This window comes from Pan paniscus, chromosome 1 (assembly GCF_029289425.2).
Source record: "Pan paniscus chromosome 1, NHGRI_mPanPan1-v2.0_pri, whole genome shotgun sequence".
NCBI lineage: Eukaryota > Metazoa > Chordata > Mammalia > Primates > Hominidae > Pan > Pan paniscus.
This window is the reverse complement of record NC_073249.2, coordinates 172656369-172675466: the sequence shown is the minus strand read 5'-3', so window position 1 is coordinate 172675466 and position 19098 is coordinate 172656369. Positions and strand designations below refer to the sequence as shown.

At 50.9% G+C, this 19098-nt stretch overlaps 1 protein-coding gene across 3 annotated transcripts in view; it reads right to left on the bottom strand.

Moving 5' to 3' along the window:
• Positions 1 to 4641: 4641 nt before the first annotated feature.
• LOC100977118 (NADH-cytochrome b5 reductase-like) overlaps positions 4642 to 19098 on the bottom strand; it is a 36592-nt gene continuing 22135 nt past the window's right edge. For 2 of the 3 annotated variants that reach the window (XM_063601120.1, XM_003814997.6), the window contains one exon: positions 10541 to 15986. In XM_063601120.1, coding sequence (XP_063457190.1) covers positions 15783 to 15986 — 204 coding nt within the window. In that variant the 3' untranslated portion in view covers positions 10541 to 15782. Of the gene's footprint in view, positions 7827 to 10540; positions 15987 to 19098 lie in introns of those variants that run through there. The other variant, XM_063601116.1, reaches the window with a different exon arrangement.

Genomic DNA, 19098 nt, shown 5'->3' with positions numbered 1-19098 from the left:
CCTCCTGATGACTTAAAAATTAACTAAAAGGTTTTTTTCTAAAAGAGCAAATAACTGGAACTCCCCAAATGACCTTAACAGTAGAATGAAGAAATAAATGTTCATCATCTGGTCTTGCTGTTTCCTTGGGTACATGATCCCATCTTAATATCTATGCATTGGGCACTAAGTATAGTAGTCTTTCTGTGGGTGACTGCCCTCTGCTTGTGAATATGCCTTGTGTGGCCGGGTGTGGTGGCTCACGCCTGTAATCCCAGCACTTTGGGAGGCCAAGGCGGACAGATCACCTGAGGTCAGGAGTTCGAGACCAGCCTGGCCAACATGGCAAAACCCCGTTTCTACTAAAAATACAAAAATTAGCTGGGCATGGTGGTGAGCACCTGTAATCCCAGCTACTTGGGAGGCTGAGGCAGGAAAATCGCTTGAACCCAGTGGGTGGAGGTTGCAGTGACCCAAGATCATCGTGCCATTGCACTCCAGCCTGGGCGACAGAGTGAGACTCCATCTCAAAAAAAAAAAAAAAAGAATATGCCTTGTGCCACTGCACCCATCATTGCATTCACACGTGCTTCCTTGTACACATATCCATCTCTGTGCACATGCCTGGATCACACAGTACTGTCTCAGTATATATACATGTCTCTCTATACATCTAGGGATATACAACTAGATCTGCATGTACCCAGACATATATGTGTTTATTTCTCCCTCTGGATATATATAAAGATTTTGAGTGAATGTCCATGTCTACATGCAAATGTCACAGCTGTGTGTGTGAGTATCAAGAGAACTATGTGTGTGTCTCTTCATATGGACACGTCTATCTTTATAAGTGCACATCTATTCCATGGGTACACAGCTTCTGCTGGTGTATAGATCTGTGCCCGAGTGTGTGGAGCTTTGAGTATAGATGGTCACACAGCTCTGGGGTACACATCTGCATACCTCTGTGCATGTCTGTGGAGGTCTCCAAGGGTGCACCTCTATAGCTGGGGCTCTCTCTAAGCACGTTTTGTCTTCATATCTGTATCCTGTCACTGGTTCCTGGGTCCAGGGGTGGTGCCCAGGGGATAGCAAGGTGCTGCCTAACACCTCCTTGTCCACAGAGGTCTGGGCTGACCTGGGGGTGTGGCAGAGGGCAGGAGCAGGAAGGCCACTCCACCCCTGGGGATTCCTGGCTGGGCCCCAGCAGCCACATCTCTCCCTTAACAAGGGCCCTGGGGACTTGGGGGGGAGTTTTCGATGAGTAGGGGCCCTATGCAGAGGCCACGAGGCAGGGCCCTGGGGAAACAGTCCTCACTCTCTGCTCCTGAGGTGCCTGTTACCTCCAGACCTCCTCTGTCAGAGCCTGGTAGCCATGGAGTCAGCACAGTACAAGTGGGTGTGTGTATGAGTGGGGTGGGGGTCCCTACATGATGGAGGAGGGGAAGGAGAAACAGGGCAGGAATACAGGAGAGAGAGGGGTGAAGGATCACACAGAAAGGTGGAAAGCTGACAGCAAGGGAGGTGAGTGGCGACCCTGACCGAGCCAAGGCTGCTGGTGGACTGGGATGCAGCCCATGGGGTCTTGCTGGCTCCTCACACCCCGCCCTAGGGATGGGACTGTGCCAAGAGGAGGATGAGGACGCTGTGTCCCCTTCCTTCCCCTCTCTGAGTCTCTCAATTTCTCTCACAGTCTCTCTGCTCAGTTCCCATTCCCAAAGGCTGGAATGTGACAATCACATGCCAGGAATGACATCCTGGAAGTCCAGATGGGCCAAAGACAAGATTTCCCAAGAGCCCTCAGACAAGGGCGTGACCTTCATAGCCTCCAGCTCCTGGGCCAGTGGGAAGAAAGTAAGGAGGGGGCCAGAATTGCTGCCATTTTGACCCCCACCCCTAGCTCTGGGCCCTCCCAAACCTGCAGGAGAGAGTACTGTCCCCACATCACAGATGAGGGACCTGAGGCCCAGCAACGTGAAGGGGCTGCTTCCAAAGCTGGGGCAGGGTGAGTGCTGGGAGTCAGGCCAAGAATGGCCCCTCGTGGGATCCGCCTGCCCCTCATAGCTCTGTGAGATGTGAGTGTTCCTGGCAGCACTAGCCACTGTTCCTGCCCATGGTTTTGTGGAAGGAGCAAGAGTTTGGATTCTAGTTCCACATCTGACTTGCTGCATAACCTGGGGCAACTCACTCACTTACTCTTGTGGGCCTCAGTTTCCCATGTGTAAAGTACCTCGCTGGGCTGCCATGAGGACTGATGCAAGATCCAGAAGGCAAAAGGGCTTTGTAAACTGTAAAGCACTGTGCACCAGTAGGTGTCCATGTGTTCACAAGTGGATGAGTGCCACCACAGCAACCTGAGCAATGACTAGAGGGGCCGCGGACGTGACTGGGGGATTCACTGAGCATTTTGCAGGGGGCATTTAATCCTCATCATGGCCCTCTGAATAGAGACCACCACTGCCCATTGCACAGATGAAGAAACTGGGGTGAAGTAACTGCCCAGGACCTCACATCCTCTAAGTGGCAGAACCAGGATTCAAATCCAGGACTGTCCAGCTGCAATGCTGGTCTTCTGAGCCACCAGGTCGGGCCACCAGGGGAGTCGGATGGAAGAGGGTCCTGAAAGAGGATCGGCAGGGCCAGGAGGCAGCAGGGTGGGGAGATACGCACAGGAAGCCTCCTGTTGGTCCATTCTCTCCCCACACTCCTTTGACCACTAATTAGTCTTGTGTCTTTGGCCAAGTTAGGGCCTTCAGCAAGCCAAGGTACGTGGAGGAAGTTCACGGTTACAGAAGGGAAGCTGCCTTGTGCCCTTCCCTGCTGGAATGGCTGTCCCAGGACCCTGACCTCCAGGGCATTGGCTGGAATGTTTTGCTGCTGGCTTTTCCCCTGTGGGCCTTCCCATCCTCACCCCTTCTCATCCTTCCCACCACACTTCACCCCTCCCTAACTCCCCTCGGCTACTCATTCACAACCAGCTCTAGGGACTAAGAACAGCTCAGCACAGGAGCCTTCCACAGTGCCCTGCCTTGCCCTGGATACCAAGCCTAACACCTCCCTGCTCCACAATAAAGCAAATATTGAACTCCTACTGTTTGCCAGGCACACTCATATCCAGCCATATCCAAACTAGGTGACCTTGGGCAAGTTTCTTAACCTCCCCTCTGTATCTCAGTTTCCTCATCTGTAAAATGGGAACAATGAGGTAAAATGTAAAGGGTATGGATGAAGAGCACATGGCCATGTGGGAAGCTCTATTTAAACATTCATTAATTTAAATTAAGATCTGTATAACACCTTTGCAAGGTAAGAATTACCAGCTCCATTTCACTATTTGGTGACTAGGGCTCAGAGAGAATGGCTTTTATTCATTTTATTTATTCAACCAGCATCTATTGAGTACCTACTATGTGCCAGGCTCAATGCGTGATACTTTTGCACATTATCCCATTTAATCCCCATAGCTGTGTGGGGAGGCGTTAGCATCCCCCACTATTTCCAAACACTCCCCCAGGGGCAGTATCACCCTGCTTGACACCCCTGGTTCGCTGTCTGACTTCCCTACCAGCTTAAACACCGGGAGGGCAGAGAACTGCATTTTGTTCACTGCTGTGTTTCAGCACGTGGCACAGATTAAGTGCTCAACAGATACCTGTTGAGAGAAGGAATGAAAACATCCACAGTTTACAAATGTGGAAACTGCAGTTCTGGCCCCAGGCGCAGTGGCTCACACCTGTAATCCCAGCACTTTGGGAGGCTGAGGCGGGCAGTTTACTTGAGGTCAGGAGTTCAAGACCAGCCTGGCTAACATGGTGAAATCCCGTCTCTACTAAAAATACAAAAATTAGCCGGGCATGGTGGCGGGCGCCTATAATCCCAGCTACTTGGGAGGCTGAGGCAGGGATAATTGCTTGAACCTGGGAGACAGAGGTTGCAGTGAACCAAGATGGCGCCACTGCACTCCAGCGTGGGGAACAGAGAGAGACTCCGTCTCAAGAAAAAAAATAAAAAGAAACTGCAGTTCAGAGAAATTAAGTGATTTGCCCAAAATCACACAGGGGCTCGATGGCACAGCTGAGATTTGAACATATGTCTGACCAGCTCCAAAGCCTGTGTTCTTACCACAGTGCTAATTCCACACATGGGAACCTCATTGGTGGAGAGGAAGAGCTGTGAGCTGGGGTGCAGATGAGGGCCGTGGGCTGTAGATGTCTGGAGAGGCAGGCAGCTGGGGGCAAGACCCCCATAGAGGCTCCTTAAGAGCCCTGGGTTTCTCCCGCCTCCAACCTGTCCACTTGTGTTTCCCCTCAGGCTGCTGGTCATTCCGGTCAGGGGAGCAGTGCTCCCTCAACAGGTCCTCCATCAGGAAAGAGGGCCAGCCAAGCTGGAGCTTGGAAAGCCCAGACACAGAAGCTGCCACACCCAGGCCCCTGGGCCTCCTGCTGTTCACAGGCTCACCAGGGAGCTCAGAGTGAGAGGGAAGGGCTCAGAGAGAAGGGTGTGCCTAAGCTTTGGACTAGCAAAGCTGGAGGGGACTCTAGAGAGCAAGTCCAACCCCCTCTTCCTACCCCCTTTGCTGGCTGTGGAAACTGAGGCCCAGAGAGAGCAGAAAGAAAAGACAGAAGCCCACACTCACTGAGTGTCTACTGGGTAGCAGGCCGAGCACCAGACCTTTCACATTTGTTTTGACAGCATCTGCAGCCCCCCAGAAGATGGTGGACACCTCGAGTCAGGGTCCTCAGGAACTCAGCAGAAAACCTGCATAGAAGCAGGTGTTCGGGAATGTTTGCTGAATACCTGCATGAATGACTTATTTAGTTCCCAGAACAATCAACTAGGTAGGTATTACTATCCTATTGAGGAAACTGCAGCCCAGAAAGGAAGGAATTGACCATTGCCTCAAATGCTGCTGAGAAATGAGCTCTGGACAGCAGGGACCTTATCGGGAGCACATGGGGTGGAGATGGGGAGTGGACAGCAGGCTGCAGTGGGTTGAGGAATGAAGGGAGGGGAGGAAGCAGGCACTGCAAGTTGTAAGCAGCTCTTCAAGGCAAGGTGGGAAATATGAGGGGGCAGGGGCGAGGCATTCTTCCCTGGAGGAACCCAGAGTAACGCAGGCTGGTGCTGGGCTTTGTGGCATTACCATGGGGGAACTTGGACAGGCTTCAGAGTTGGCTGGACAGAGCCAGTAGAGATATTCTGGAGATTCCCTGGAGGAAAAGATCCATTTATCCAGAGGGCCAGGGATCACTGAACTGGGCAAGAAGGTTTGCTCCTTGCCAAAGACCCCAGCTCCCCTGTATTAGTCCGTTTTCATGCTGCTGATAAAGACATACCAAAGACTGGGAAGAAAAAGAGGTGTTATTTATTTATTTATTTATTTATTTATTTATTTATGAGACTGAGTCTTGCTCTGTTGCCCAGGCTGGAGTGCAGTGGCACGATCTTGGCTCACTGCAGCCTCTGCCTCCCGGGTTCCAGTGATTCTCCTGCCTCAGCCTCCTGGGTAGCTGGGATTACACAAAGCCAGCTAATTTTTGTATTTTTTTAGTAGAGATGGGTTTTTGCCACATTGGCCAGGCTGGTCTCAAACTCCTAACCTCAGGTGATCCAGCCACCTCGGCCTCCCAAAGTGCTGGGATTACAGGCGTGAGCCAATGCGTCCGGCCAAAAAAAGAGGTTTAAGGACTTACAGTTCCACATGGCTGGGGAGGCCTCAGAATCATGGCAGGAGGCAAAAGGTACTGGCAAAAGAAATGAGGAAGAAGCAAAAGCGGAAACTCCTAATAAACCCATCAGATCTCGTGAGACTTATTCACTATCACGAGAACAGCAGGGTTTGAAAGAATGGCCCCCATGATTCAATTACCTCCCCCTGAGTCCCTCCCACAACACGTGAGAATTCTGGGAGATATAATTCAAGTTGAAATTTGAATGGAACACAGCCAAACCATATCATTCTGCCCCTGGCCTCCAAATCTCATGTCCTCACACTTCAAAACCAATCATGCCTTCCCAATAGTCCCTCAAAGTCTTAACTCATTTCAGCATTAACCCAAAGTCCACAGTCCAAAGTCTCATCTAAGACAAGGCAAGTCCTTTCTGCCTATGAGCCTGTAAAATCAAAAGCAAGCTAGTTACTTCCTAGATACAACAGGGGTACAGGCATTGGGTAAATACAGGTGTTCCAAATGGGAGAAAATGCCAAAAAAAAAAAAAAAAAAAGGGCATTACAGGGCCCATGGAAGTCTGAAATCCAGCAGGGCAGACACATTTTAAAGCTCCAAAATAATCTCCTTTGACTCTAGGTCTCACATCCAGGTCACACTGATGCAAGAGGTGGGTTACAATGGTCTGGGGCAGCTCCGCCCCTGTGGCTTTGCAGGGTACAGCCTCCTTCCCGGCTGCTTTCAAGAGCTGGCATTGTGTGTTGTCGTATCTGCAGCTTGTCCAGGTACACGGTGCAAGCTGTCGGTGGATCTACCATTCTGGGTCCGGAGGATGGTGGTAGCTCTTCTCTTCTCACAGTTCCACTAGGCGGTACCCCAGTAGGGACTCGGTGGGGGCTCCAACTCCACATTTCCCTTCCACACTGCCCTAGCAGAGGTTCTCCACGAGGGCCCCGCCCCGGCAGCAAACTTTTGCTTGCGCATCCAGGCGTTTCCATATATCCTCTGAAATCTAGGCGGAGGTTCCCAAACCTCAATTCGTGACTTCTGTGCACCCACAGGCTCAACACCACATGGAAGCTGCCAAGGCTTGGGGCTTCCATTCTCTGAAACCACAGCCCAAGCTGTCCGTTGGCCCCTTTCAGCCATGGCTGGAGCAGTTGGGTAGGGCACCACGTCTCTAGATTGCACACAGCACGAGCACCCTGGGCCCGGCCCATGAAACCACTTTTTCCTCCTGGGCTTCCGGTCCTGTGATGGGAGAGGCTGCCGTGAAGTTCTCTGACATGGCCTGGAGACATTTTCCCCAAGGTCTTGGGGATTAACATTAGGCTTCTTGCTACTTATGCAAATTTCCGTGGCTTGAATTTCTCCTAAAAAATGGTTTTTTGGCCGGAAGTGGTGGCTGACGCCTGTAATCCCAGCACTTTGGGAGGCCAAGGAAGGTGGATCACGAGGTCAGGAGATCGAGACCATCCTGGTTAACATGGTGAAACCCCGTCTCTACTAAAAATACAAAAAATTGTGAGGCAGGAGAATCGCTTGAACCCAAGAGGTGGAGGTTGCAGTGAGCCTAGATTGCGCCACTGCACTCCAGCCTGGGCCACAGAGCAAGACTCCATTTCAAAAAAAAAAAATTTTTTTTTTCTACTGCATCATCAGGGTGCAAATTTTCCAAACTTTTCTGCTCTGTTTCCCTTTTAAAATGGGATGCTTTTAACAGTACCCAAGTCACCTGTTGAAAGCTTTTCTGCTTAGAAATTTCTTCCACCAGATACCCTAAATCATCTCACTCAAGTTCAAAGTTCCACAAATCTCTAGGGCAGGGGCAAAATGCCGCCAGTCTCTCTGCTAAAACATAACAAGAGTCACCTTTGCTCCAGTTCCCAACAAGTTCCTCATCTCCATCTGAGACCACCTCAGCCTGGACCTTATTGTTCATATCGCTATCAGCATTTTGGGCAAAGCCATTCAACAAATCTCTAGGAAGTTCCAAACTTTCCCACATTTTCCTGTCTTCTTCTGGGGCCTCCAAACTGTTCCAGCCTCTGCCTGTTACCCAGTTCCAAAGTCACTTCCGCATTTTCGGGTATCTTTTCGGCAACGCCCCCCTCTATTGGTACCATTTTACTGTATTAGTCCATTTTCACGCTGCTGATAAAGACATACCTGAGACTGGGAAGAAAAGGTTTAATTAGATTTACAGTCCCACATGGCTGGGGAGGCCTCAGAATCATGGCGGGAGGCGAAAGGTACTTCTTACATAGCGGTGGCAAGAGAAAATGAGGAAGACGCAAAAGTGGAAATCCCTGATAAAACCAACAGATCTTGTGAGAGTTATTATCTACCATGAGAACAGCATGGGAAAGACTGGCCCCCATGATTCAATTACCTCCCCCTGGGTTCCTCCCACAACACATGGGAATTCTGGGAGATGCAATTCAAGTTAAGATTTGAAAGGGGACACAGCCAAACCATATCATCCCCTTAGAGGGAAGCAGGAGAAGGGAATTAACATTCACTGACACTCCCCTGTGGGCCAGGCACTGAGCTGACCACTTGGTTCACACAATCTCCTCTACTCCGCAAAGCAGCCCCGGGAGGAAAGAACCAGCATCTTCATCTGACAGAAGAGTGGTCACCAACTCACGGTCACACGGCTTCCAGCAGCTCACCCCTTCCTTCAACAGACACTGCCTCCACACAGTGGCCAGCCAGACATCACACTAGATGGGGTCATGGGGTGGGGAGGGGTACAGTATCGAGCCCTGCCCTCATACAAGAACACCACTTTCTCCACTAGCTCCTTTACCTCTTGCTTATCAATTTCTTTGCCTATAAAATAAAGAAGCTGCTGATCCCTAAAGATTGTGAGAATTAAGCAAAGTGACATAGCAGACACTGTTGATGTGCTATCCATATCCCCCGCCCAAGTGGAGGTAACTGCGGGAACTTTTCTGTGTGCACTGACGGCTTCCTGTGTGTCTCTGCCTGGGGGCTTCTCTGGCTGCCAAACACTTGGCCCACCCAGAGGAAGCTGAAGTGCCAGGAGTTCATGTTCTCGGCCAATAAGGAGTCTGGTTGTCGGTGCATAAATGCCCCAGCTTCTCCATCCCTCGGTGGGATCACTGAGGCATGTTCCACAGTCTCTTGGCAAGGCCCCAGCAGAAAGAGCTCCGGGTGCCACCAGGAGTAGCCTGTCCATCCACATGCCCTTCATTGTCTTTCCCCATGACTTCCTCACCATGCTTCCCTGAAGCACCTCCACATAAACTTCTTGCACCCACATCCTTGTTCAGCGTCAGCTTTGGGGCAAACCCAGCCTAAAACAGTAACATTTTACAGCCTGGTACCCAGTAGACACTTAGCAAATGCTGTCTACCTTGATACTCATTTTCATTTTTATAGAAACAGACAGCTTTGAGAACACGGTTGCAGCTCTAGCTGAGTCACCGGTGGCTCATCAGCATCTTCCAGGAGCAAGTATGGGCCTGTGGCCTGGGGATGCAGCAAGAGGGAGGGGACTGAGGGCCATGGGCCTCAGCCTGTAGCCTCATGGGTCTGTAGCCTCAGCCACTTGGAAGCTAGGTTAATCTCTGTCATATACACACACTCTACAGTTTATAAAGTTGTTTTCTTGTGTTCCAGGGCCTACATCCCATTTTCCCTCCCATTGTTCCAAATCATATGTTCCAACTCAGGGTTCTGTGTTCAACACATTAGGCTTCAAGCCTAATGTGCCAAATGCTCTGCTTGTTGCAAATACACCCCTCCTCCTCCACCACCACCACCTCCCTCTCCTTCCAGGTTCCCTTGGGGTCTGCCAGGCTGGAGGTGAAGTTCCCCTGCATCTGGGCAGAGGAGCTGATATGGCTCACCTGCCTTCTAAGCTGGCTGGTGAGGCCCACCAGCCGGCCCAGTGTGCCCACCTGGCCATGATTTTGAGTGCTGGGACCAGGTGAAGGGTGTCACCTTGCCCCACTACAAGTTAGTCTGCTCTGTTAGCATTGGGAGCCAGGGGCAGGACGATGTGGTGGTCTCCAGCCAGAGCCTGTGGGACCTGCATGCAGACAGCTTTCCCACCTCCCACTACGTGAACCCACGCTCTTCTGCGTGGCACTGGTGCATGACATCTGTTTGGAGTGAGCCCTGCAGGATGAGGCCCACGTGGGGCCCCACATTAGGCCCTGGCACCCAAACCTCAGCCTCCAGCCCATCAGTCAGTGATCCCCTGTGAAAGCAGCACCTACCTGGGCAACCCCAGCAGCTTCCATGACTCATGGTCCATTAAAAAAAAGAAACAGAGTAAGATGCACCTACGTTTCCCCTCCTTGGGCCACCCGGGCCACACACACTGCTGAGCTCCTTCGCCTCTGGCTGGAATTATGTCAACCACTGCAGCTCCCAGCTGGATGTACAGATCAGAAGCTCTGAGGGGCAGCTATCTGTGTCTTTGATTAATAAAAAATGGGAGATAAATTAATAATGACTTAAAACATGCAATTTGGGATCAAAATCTCCCAAAGCATGGGAAAAATAATAAAAAGGAGAGTTCTTGATAGTGAAAGTCTGGAAATAAATGCTGTCCTCAGAGGTCAACCATGAGTCAGGGCACTGTTGGGGAGGGAGAAAGAAGGGGGAACGGGGTCTCACACCCACTCCGTGCCAGGTGCTGTGTTTGGGGTTTACACGTTTCCCTCATCCTCACACAACCCCAGGAGACAGTGCTACCATTCCCATTTTATAGATGAGCAAACTGAGGTTCACAGAGCCCAAGTTACTTGCCATAGGTCACAGGATCAGTAAGAGACTCAAACCTAGGTCTGCTTCATTGACAAAGGAAAACAAAACGACAAAAAAAGAAAGAAAAAAATAGGCCAACAGTGTGGTGCTTGGCAAGTCATTCTGGTTTGAGTTTATGAGGAAGAGGGACAAGTAGAGGGAACAGCCCATCAGCTATGAATACCAGGAATGATTTATATGATTTACTGCTGTGTCTCCTGCACCTAGAATGGGGCCTGGAACACAGTTCATGCTCAGAAATGATCTTCAGTGAATGGCTAAAATGTGTGGGGGGATAAAGAGGCATAGTCCATTCTGAGATAGGAGAGAGAAAGTGAATGTTTCTAAGCCCCTAGTTTCTAGAGAGCATTGAACAAGCACATTGGATTTTAAAAAAAATTTTTAATTATGGTACTATTTGAAAAACAGAAAAAGGTAGAAAATAATATAGTAGACGTTGGGGAACTCATTGCCCAGATTTACCAGGTGTTCATATTTTGTCATGTTTATGTCAAGTATTTTTATAGTAAAATACAAATACAGATATGGCTAAAAACCCCATCACCCCATCCCATTCCCTTCCACCTATCACCACAGGCCACCACTATCCTTGAAGCTGGTGTGTCTCTGTCTCTTCCTGAGCATTTAGCATTATTTTGGGTTTTTACAGTTTCCAAGTACAGGTATCTCACTGTAGCTATCGTTTCACAATGTACATTTCACTCAGTTATTATGTTTTTAGGACTTCGTCTATATTGGTACATGTGGATGGAGTTCACTTTAATTGCTGTATCTACAGGCAGTTTTTATTCCTTGCTATTTCAGAGAATGCAGCAATAAAAATCTTTTTTTTTTTTTGACACTGAGTCTCGCTCTGTCACCCAGGGTGGAGTGCAGTGGTGCCATCTGGGCTCACTGCAACCTCCGCCTCCTGGGTTTAAGCAATTCTCCTGCCTCAGCCTCCCAAGTGGCTGGGATTACAGGTGCGCACCACTATGCCCAGCTAATTTTTGTATCTGTAGTAGAGACAGGGTTTCACCATGTTGGCCAGCATGGTCTCAAACTCCTGACCTCAGGTGATCTGCCCACCTCAGCCTCCCAAAGTGTTGGGATTACAGGCATGAGCCACCGCACCTGGTCATCAATAACAATCCCTTTTTTTTTTTTGAGATGGAGTCTCGCTCTGTCTCCCAGGCTGGAGCGCAGTGGCACAATCTTGGCTCCCTGCAAGCTCCACCTCCCGGGTTCACACCATTCTCCTGCCTCAGCCTCCTGAGTAGCTGGGACTATAGGTGCATGCCACGCCCGGCTAATTTTTTGTATTTTTAGTACAGACGGGGTTTCACCATGTTAGCCAGGATGGTCTCAATCTCCTGACCTCGTGATCCACTTGCCTCGGCCTCCCAAAGTGCTGGGATTACAGGTGTGAGCCACCGCGCCCGGCCCAGTAACAATCTTTATACACATCTCTGGTTGCACTCATGTGTCACACACAACCTTTACCACAATCACAACATGCTGGAACTTGTGTATCCCTACATGACCTTGGAAAATCGCTTGAAGTCTCAGAAGCTTAGTTTCCTCATCAGTAAATTGGGGTAATAAAATAGCATGTATATTGGTGAAGATTCTTGCTTCAAAGTAGAGGAAACACCTTTTGCCACCTGGAAAGCACTTCCTGAACATTAGTTGTTTATCGCTCAGGTATTCGACATCCAGGAAGTGCTGAGCATCCTCCCCTGTTAGGGGTACAATGGGCCGGCCCTCATGCTCACATGCAGATGAGACTGATGGGTACAGTGACAGAAAAGCACACAAGCCTCTCTGCTCACTGACCAAGCTGGAGTGGAAGAGACAGGCGAGGCTCCCGGGAGGAAGTGACACTGAGCTGAGACCTCAAAAGATGAGGAGGCAAAAAAGGTGAGTGGGAGATCGGAAGGTGGGAGGCTGGCCAGGCAGAGGAAGCAGCGAGTGTAAGGGATGAGCTGACGCAAGAGAACATGTTTGGAGCCTGAGAGGTGGGTGTGAGTGGGCGGTGGCATAGAAAAAGTCTGGAGAGGTGGCAGAGCAGAGAGGCCCTACCCCAAGGCCACAGGGAGACAGGGAAGGATTTCAAGCAGGGGAGTGACAGGCTTGGATTTGTGTGTGGGGAAAACTGGTCTGGTCTCAGTGTGGAGGTGGCATGGAGACTGGGAGCTGGGAGACCCATGAGGGGAACACAGAAGTGACGCCGGTAAACATGGTGAGGGCTGAACTAAAGCCAATGCCGCTTCTGCGACCAAGAATCTGTCCTCAGGCCCTCTAGTAGCTGTTGCCTTCCTGAAGCTCGGGATGCACATGCACAAAGAGAGCTCTGTGTGGCTCACAGATTGTGGACACCTGGTTGACCTCTTGATGCCTGCGTATCATGTCTAGCTCCTAAGTCTCCCTTCTCCTACTGCAACATCACACGGTGGCCACGCCTCCCACAACACGCAGTGGGCATCATCAGAGGAACAGCAGCTGATGGGAACCATGCCCCCACAGCTCCAAGAGGTCTGAACTCACACACCACACCCCACACTCTTCTTCTTGGGCTTGCTCAGCACCTTGTGGGGCACAGCACCCGGCCCTGCACTCTCAAGTTTCCAGGCGGCAGGAGCCCTTTAGGCTTCTTGGCACCAAGGGCACGGCTGGGTCCCCACCAATGTCCCATGATAAGAGATGCCACCAGCAGCCAGGCTGCACAGAACCTACACGGACTGAGGGGAAGAGGAGGCCAACACATTCTAGGTTGGTTACCACTGGGTGGCCTTGTATAATATCTAAACATCATACATCTAAAATGAGACAAGGACAGAGATACGAGAACTGCCCCGGACTCTCTACTCCTTAAGTGGAGACCCCCTTAACACTCTTTTTGATTTTATTATTATTATTTTGAGACAGGGTCTTGCTCTGTCACACAGATTGGAGTGCAGTGGCTCAATCACAGCTCATTGTAGCCTCGACCTCCTTGGCTCAAGCAATACTCCCACCTCAGCCTCCAAAGTAGCTGGGACTACAGGCGCATACCACCACACCAGGTTAATCATTTTTTTTTTTTTTAGAGACAGGGTTTTGTCATGTTGGCCAGGCTGGCCTCGAACTTCTGGGCTCAGGCAATCTGCCTGCCGCAGCCTCCCAAAGTGCTGGGATTACAGGCATGAGCCACCGTGTCCGGCAACACTCTTAATATGAGTGACTTCAAAGCTTTTGAAGCCTCTACCCCCGCTGGCAGTGGTGTGCCCCTGGGCTCTCCCTAGACTAGGCTAAAGCCCCTGCCAACCACTCTCCCAGCACCCTGCACTTACCTTTTCATGACACCCATCACTTTTAGACTTACAGGTTGAATTGCTGCCTTCCTTGCTAGGCTGTAAGTTCCCCGATGGACATAACTGCATCTGCCTGGTGTGCTGTTGTTTCCCTGGCGTCTGAACAGAGTCAGGCTCCTGACAGGCCCCCGCTATTTGGAGCTGAGTCAATAGGATGTGCAAACTGAGGGAGAGGAAAGGGTGGAGGAAAACTCGCAGACCTCAGAGGCCTGGGGAGAGGAAAAGTGTCTTGCTCAAGTCACATACCAGGCAGGAAGAGATCATGGTTCCTGCTCAGAATCTTTGACTCTCAGTCAGGGCCTTTCCCACTCATTATACTGTGCTAGAAAGAGGCTACGAAACCCACAGAAAAGCGTTCTATAGTTAAATAAGCTTGAAAAACTCTGGATTAAACAAAATGAAAGGAGTTTCTTTGCCACTGGTCTTTTCAGGGCCTTTAACATGCTCCTGTGCCCGTGCTTCTGGAAGAAGGTCACACCCAGTACTCCATGCTCTCTGACCCTGGAACTCTGCCTGTGAGGCGGTCTGAAACCTCCAGCACCACCCCCCAGCTATGTGTCACAATTATTTATTAAATGTGACACAGCAGAGAGATTTGTTGCCATTTTTTTGAGTGGCTAGGAAAATCCTTTTGTACAAATAAAAATAATTCAAAACTCCAATATATGAATGGGATAAAAATGCAACTGCTCTGGTTGAAGGGGGGACTGGGGATCCATCTGGAGCTGTCCTTTCACTGCTGCTATACAAAGAACCCTTGCTTCCTGTGGAGCGCAGTTCGAAAATCACTGGTGCAGAATTGGCACATGAGGTTGAAGCTAGGAGGCTTCTAGTGCTGGCTCTGCCATGGACTGTTTTACCCTGGGCAAGTCATTTAGTCTCACTGGGCTTCAGTTTCCCGTGTATACGATAAGTCTGTCACACTGTATGTTTCTTAGAGTCCTGAACTTTCAGCTTTGATATGGTGAAGAGTACCTTTCTATGACTATAAAAGTCTAACTCTAAGATTCCATGGCTTAATATTCCAATTCTGGGACTGCCTGTAGCTAGCCCAAGCTGGTGCAGCACGCTAGAGCCCAGGCTGTGGAAGGCAGAATTCATTAACTGCAGTGCGCTGCCCAGGGGCACTGGGTTCCCGGGATGGGGGTGCCGGGTTCCTGGGGTGGATGGACCGGGATCGGCAGCCGCTCAGTGGGACAAGCTGGGAGAGGGACCCAGGTCTCCTGACTCCTGCTCTATCTTTAGATCTCCATAGCAACCATCACCAGGGCACCGAGCTGAAGGCACAGGCTGAGTGGCTGCCTGCAGAAGGAGGGAGGGGCGTTTCCTTCCCGTGCCTCTTCTTTTGCTAGGCTCGATTTTTGAGCCAGGAAAGGGGACTGAGAATGAAGCTGTTCACAGCAAGAAAGGCTTGGGGCCAATACAAAGACAGTCGAGGGCCCCACCTTGCTCTCAGGACGTGGTCAAGTCATAGAACCCAAGACCTTCATGTGTCAGGCTCATGGCACTGGAGGAAAGGCAGAATCCTCCTCCAAAGAGCTCTAAGCCTCTCCCGCGTCCTTCCCTACACACTCAGGAGCCCCTAATCTGAGATGGTGCTGAGGCCACAGTTGGAGCCCCCATTAGATCCTCTAATCAGAGGGGCCAGGGAAGCTCCTCCCGACTCTTCCCCTGCCCAACTCCTACTCCTCCTGGGGCTCAGCCTGGACTTGGCTTCCTCTGAAGAGTCCTCCCTGACTCCCAGGCTGGTTGCTCACCTCCTCAGGGCCCCTACAGCCCGTCCTCCTTCTACATAGTAGGAGGCCAGGAGGAGTGATTAACCTCATGGGGCAGATGAGAAGTAGAGGTTCTGAGCAGTAAAGACGCTTGCCCAAGGTCACCTGGCAAATGAGCAGCAGGACCAGGCCTGGACTCCGTGTCTTCTGATTCCAGTCTGTGCTCCTTCCTGGGTCCCAGTAGCAGGCTCATGGCCTAGGCTTTGGAAGAGAGGCCAGGGCTAGAAGAGGAAATAGGAGTCCTCAGTGAGGCCTGCGCACAGTAAGCACCTGGCTATGTCTTTGGTGAACTCAGCCGAGCCACAGACCAGTGCGAATGGCTTTCTCCGACAGCAGCTGACCAGCTCTTTAATTAGGTCCTGGCCCAGGTGGCCAAAGTGGGTTTTCTCTTGGTAACTCCAGGGAAGCTGCTCTGAGGAGCTCTCCTGGGAAGACAAGAAAGGCATGGGTGACTACAAGGGAGCGGGGGGTCCTTAGTGTTCACACAGCCAGCTCTCCTCTGCAAAATGAGGAAACCGAGGCAGAGGGTGTAGAAGCCAACCTATATCCAGGCCCACCATGGGCCAGGCATTTCCTCCTTATCTCCAAAACAAGCCTGTGAGAACTATCACCCTCCCACGACAGCAGAGGCACAGGGAAGAGGGACTTCCCTGTGGCACACAATGAGGCGGGGGCAGCAGCAGGACCAGAACTCAAGTCCCACCATTTCTCACTGCCTTCCAGCAGCCACACCTGTCACTGTGGGACGGATGTTTTCTCCCCTGACTCTGGGTTTCCCAGAATCTTTCCAAGGTTAGCTATCATCATCACCCTCGGAGCATAACTTTTGCTCATTTCTTTTAAGGTTTCAATGAACATATTCATTTAGCAGATATTTACCAAGTGCTTATTCTGTGCCAGGCACCGAGCTAGCCACTGGGGATATGGCAGCTGCTCAGAAGAGACAAGGGTCCTGGCTGCATACAACACAGATCCCAGGTCACAATGCCTTCACTGAGAAAGGCTAAGCTCGCATTCCAAGGCTGGACGGTGACCCCACGGACCCAGGATCCTTCTCTCTGCCCTTCTAGCCTTAGCTGCAGCTTTCCTCCTCAGGGTCACAAAATGAAGGCTCCACTCCCAGGTGACTTGAAGGAATTTCTTCTATTTTTTTAAATGAACATTTTATTGGAGTACGACATATGTGTAGAAAAGTATACAAATCATTAAGTATACAGTTAGCCCTCTGTATCCATGGGTTCCACATTTGTGGATTCAACCAACTGTGGATTGAAAATATTTTTTAAAAAACATTAAAAAATAACAATATAGCAATAGAAACACACAAAAAAATACAGTATAAGAGCTATTTACTCAACATTTACATTGTATTAGGTATTATAATTTAGAGATAATTTAAGTCACATGGGAGGATGTGCATAAATTACATGCAAATACCACACCATTTTATATCAAGGACTCGAGCATCCTCAGATTTTGCTATCTGCAGGGGGTCCTGGAGTCAATCCCCCATGAATACCAAGGGACAACTATATATAGTCTGAAGAATTTAAATGAAAAAACCATCTTACAAGCCCACAAAAAAACAAAATCCAGAACAGAGCCATCACTCTGCAGATCCTACGAAGGCAAGTTGCTAGTTCCTGGGGCTAGGCACAAAGACAGGATTGGTGGGGAGTGGAGCTCCACTGCCACTTTCCTGCTGAGTGACTGTGACCTCTCGGGATCGTGATTGTGAGGAGAGTATCCACTATGGAAAGCCACTGTCCAGAGAGCCGTGGTGCTGGTGTAAGCCCTGGGAGAGGCCCTGTGAGGAGAGGCCTCTATTCTGAGGCACACTCAAAGGGCCCTGGAGGCAGGTGCAGTGGCTCAAGCCTGTAATCCCAGCACTTTGGGAGGCTGAGGTGGCAGGATCGCTTGAGCCCAGGAGTTCAAGACCAGCCTGGGCAATGTGACAAAAGCTGGTCTACAAAAAATACAAAAATTAGCTAGGGGTGATGCTATGTGCCTATAGTCCCAGTTGCTTGGGAGACTGAGGTAGGAGGATCATCTAAGCCCAGGGAGGTTGAGGCTTCAGTGAGTTATGATTGCACCACTGCACTCCAGCATGGGCAACAGAGTGACACCCTGTCTCAAAACAAAACAAACAGGGTCCCCTGGAGCCCCACCTCACAGAGTCTGTGCTGATGAGGGGGATCCTCTCTGATGATCTGGCATTTCCCAAGCTCCCACTATGGTCTGACCCACCAGATGGGGCCTTGGGGCCCACTGGCCTCACCTCCCCTTTTCCACTGCTCATTTCCCTCAGACCACTTAGGTTCAGCTCAGCCTATCCCACCATGCACCCTGAGATGCCCTGGGCCTGGCTGCTGGTGAGACGGATAGGGGACCCCACAAACAGTGACGGTGCAGCAGGTGGGTGCTGTGAAGGAGAGCCAGGGTGGTGGCAGCAGAACCACCAAGGCCAGCCTGGGGGCTCTAGGAAAGCTTCCAGGATGGACTTCTACCTCAACAGGGATGTGAGGGGTACAGAGGTGTGAGGTGAGGAAAGGAGAGCACTCCTGGCAGGCAGAAGGGCGTGAGCAAAGGCCCAGAAGCCAGAAAAGCACAGCACACTTGCAACCATAGGCAGACCCATGACATCAGGCCACAGCTCACGGGGACGGCGGGCTAGGAGATGAGGCCACAGAGGGAGGCAGTTCCCAGGCATGGACCTCATCCTGTGAGCAGTAGGGAGCCAGGCAAGGGCTAGAAACAGGGTGGTGGTAGGGTCAGATCTGCCTTTAGGACTGCAGGAGGCAGGACAAATCAGCAGGGAGTGGCTGGTACGGGGGGACTCTTGAGGATGCTGCAGCTGTGGCCCAGGCAGGGGAGAGAGCACACTGAGTCAAGAGAGTGTGTACAGGCAGGAGCCACCAGTCACCCCCTTCACCTGCCACTGATGGCCAGCCCACTCGCTTGCCCAACCCCAGGCCACTGGCACCACCCTGGCCCAGCTGGGGGCTAAAAATCTTCTATTGCTGGTGAACTTTAACGGAAATGCCACCTGCTTGGTAAAGCCATCCCTGACCCTGCCTGGCCTCTGCCCACCACTGGCATCCTGAACATCCTCACAGCACCTTGTGCTGTGCTGCCTTATTCTGAGGAGCACTAAGACCACAGCCTTTGAGCAGGACCTCCTGGGTTCATACTCCACTCTCCACTAACTTGCTGTGTTACCCTGGGCAAGGTTCTTAACCATTCTGTGCCTCAGTTTCCACATCTGTACAAGGAGCATGATGGGAGTATAAGCCTCATAAGATTGTGGTGGAGATTAAATTAAATAAAGTGCTTAGAATGGTGCTGGCTACAGAGAATGTGCTGTATGAAGGGGAGTCCTTTTCAGCCGTCTCTGTGGCTGTCACCCATAGATAGGTTAGCAGCCGGAGGGCTGGGAGTGGGTCACCTTCACTGTTGTGTGTCTGACACCTGCTACATTCTCAGGCGACAGAGGAGGGAAAGCAAGGCTGGCCAGCAGCTTGGGGACCCTCTGCCAGG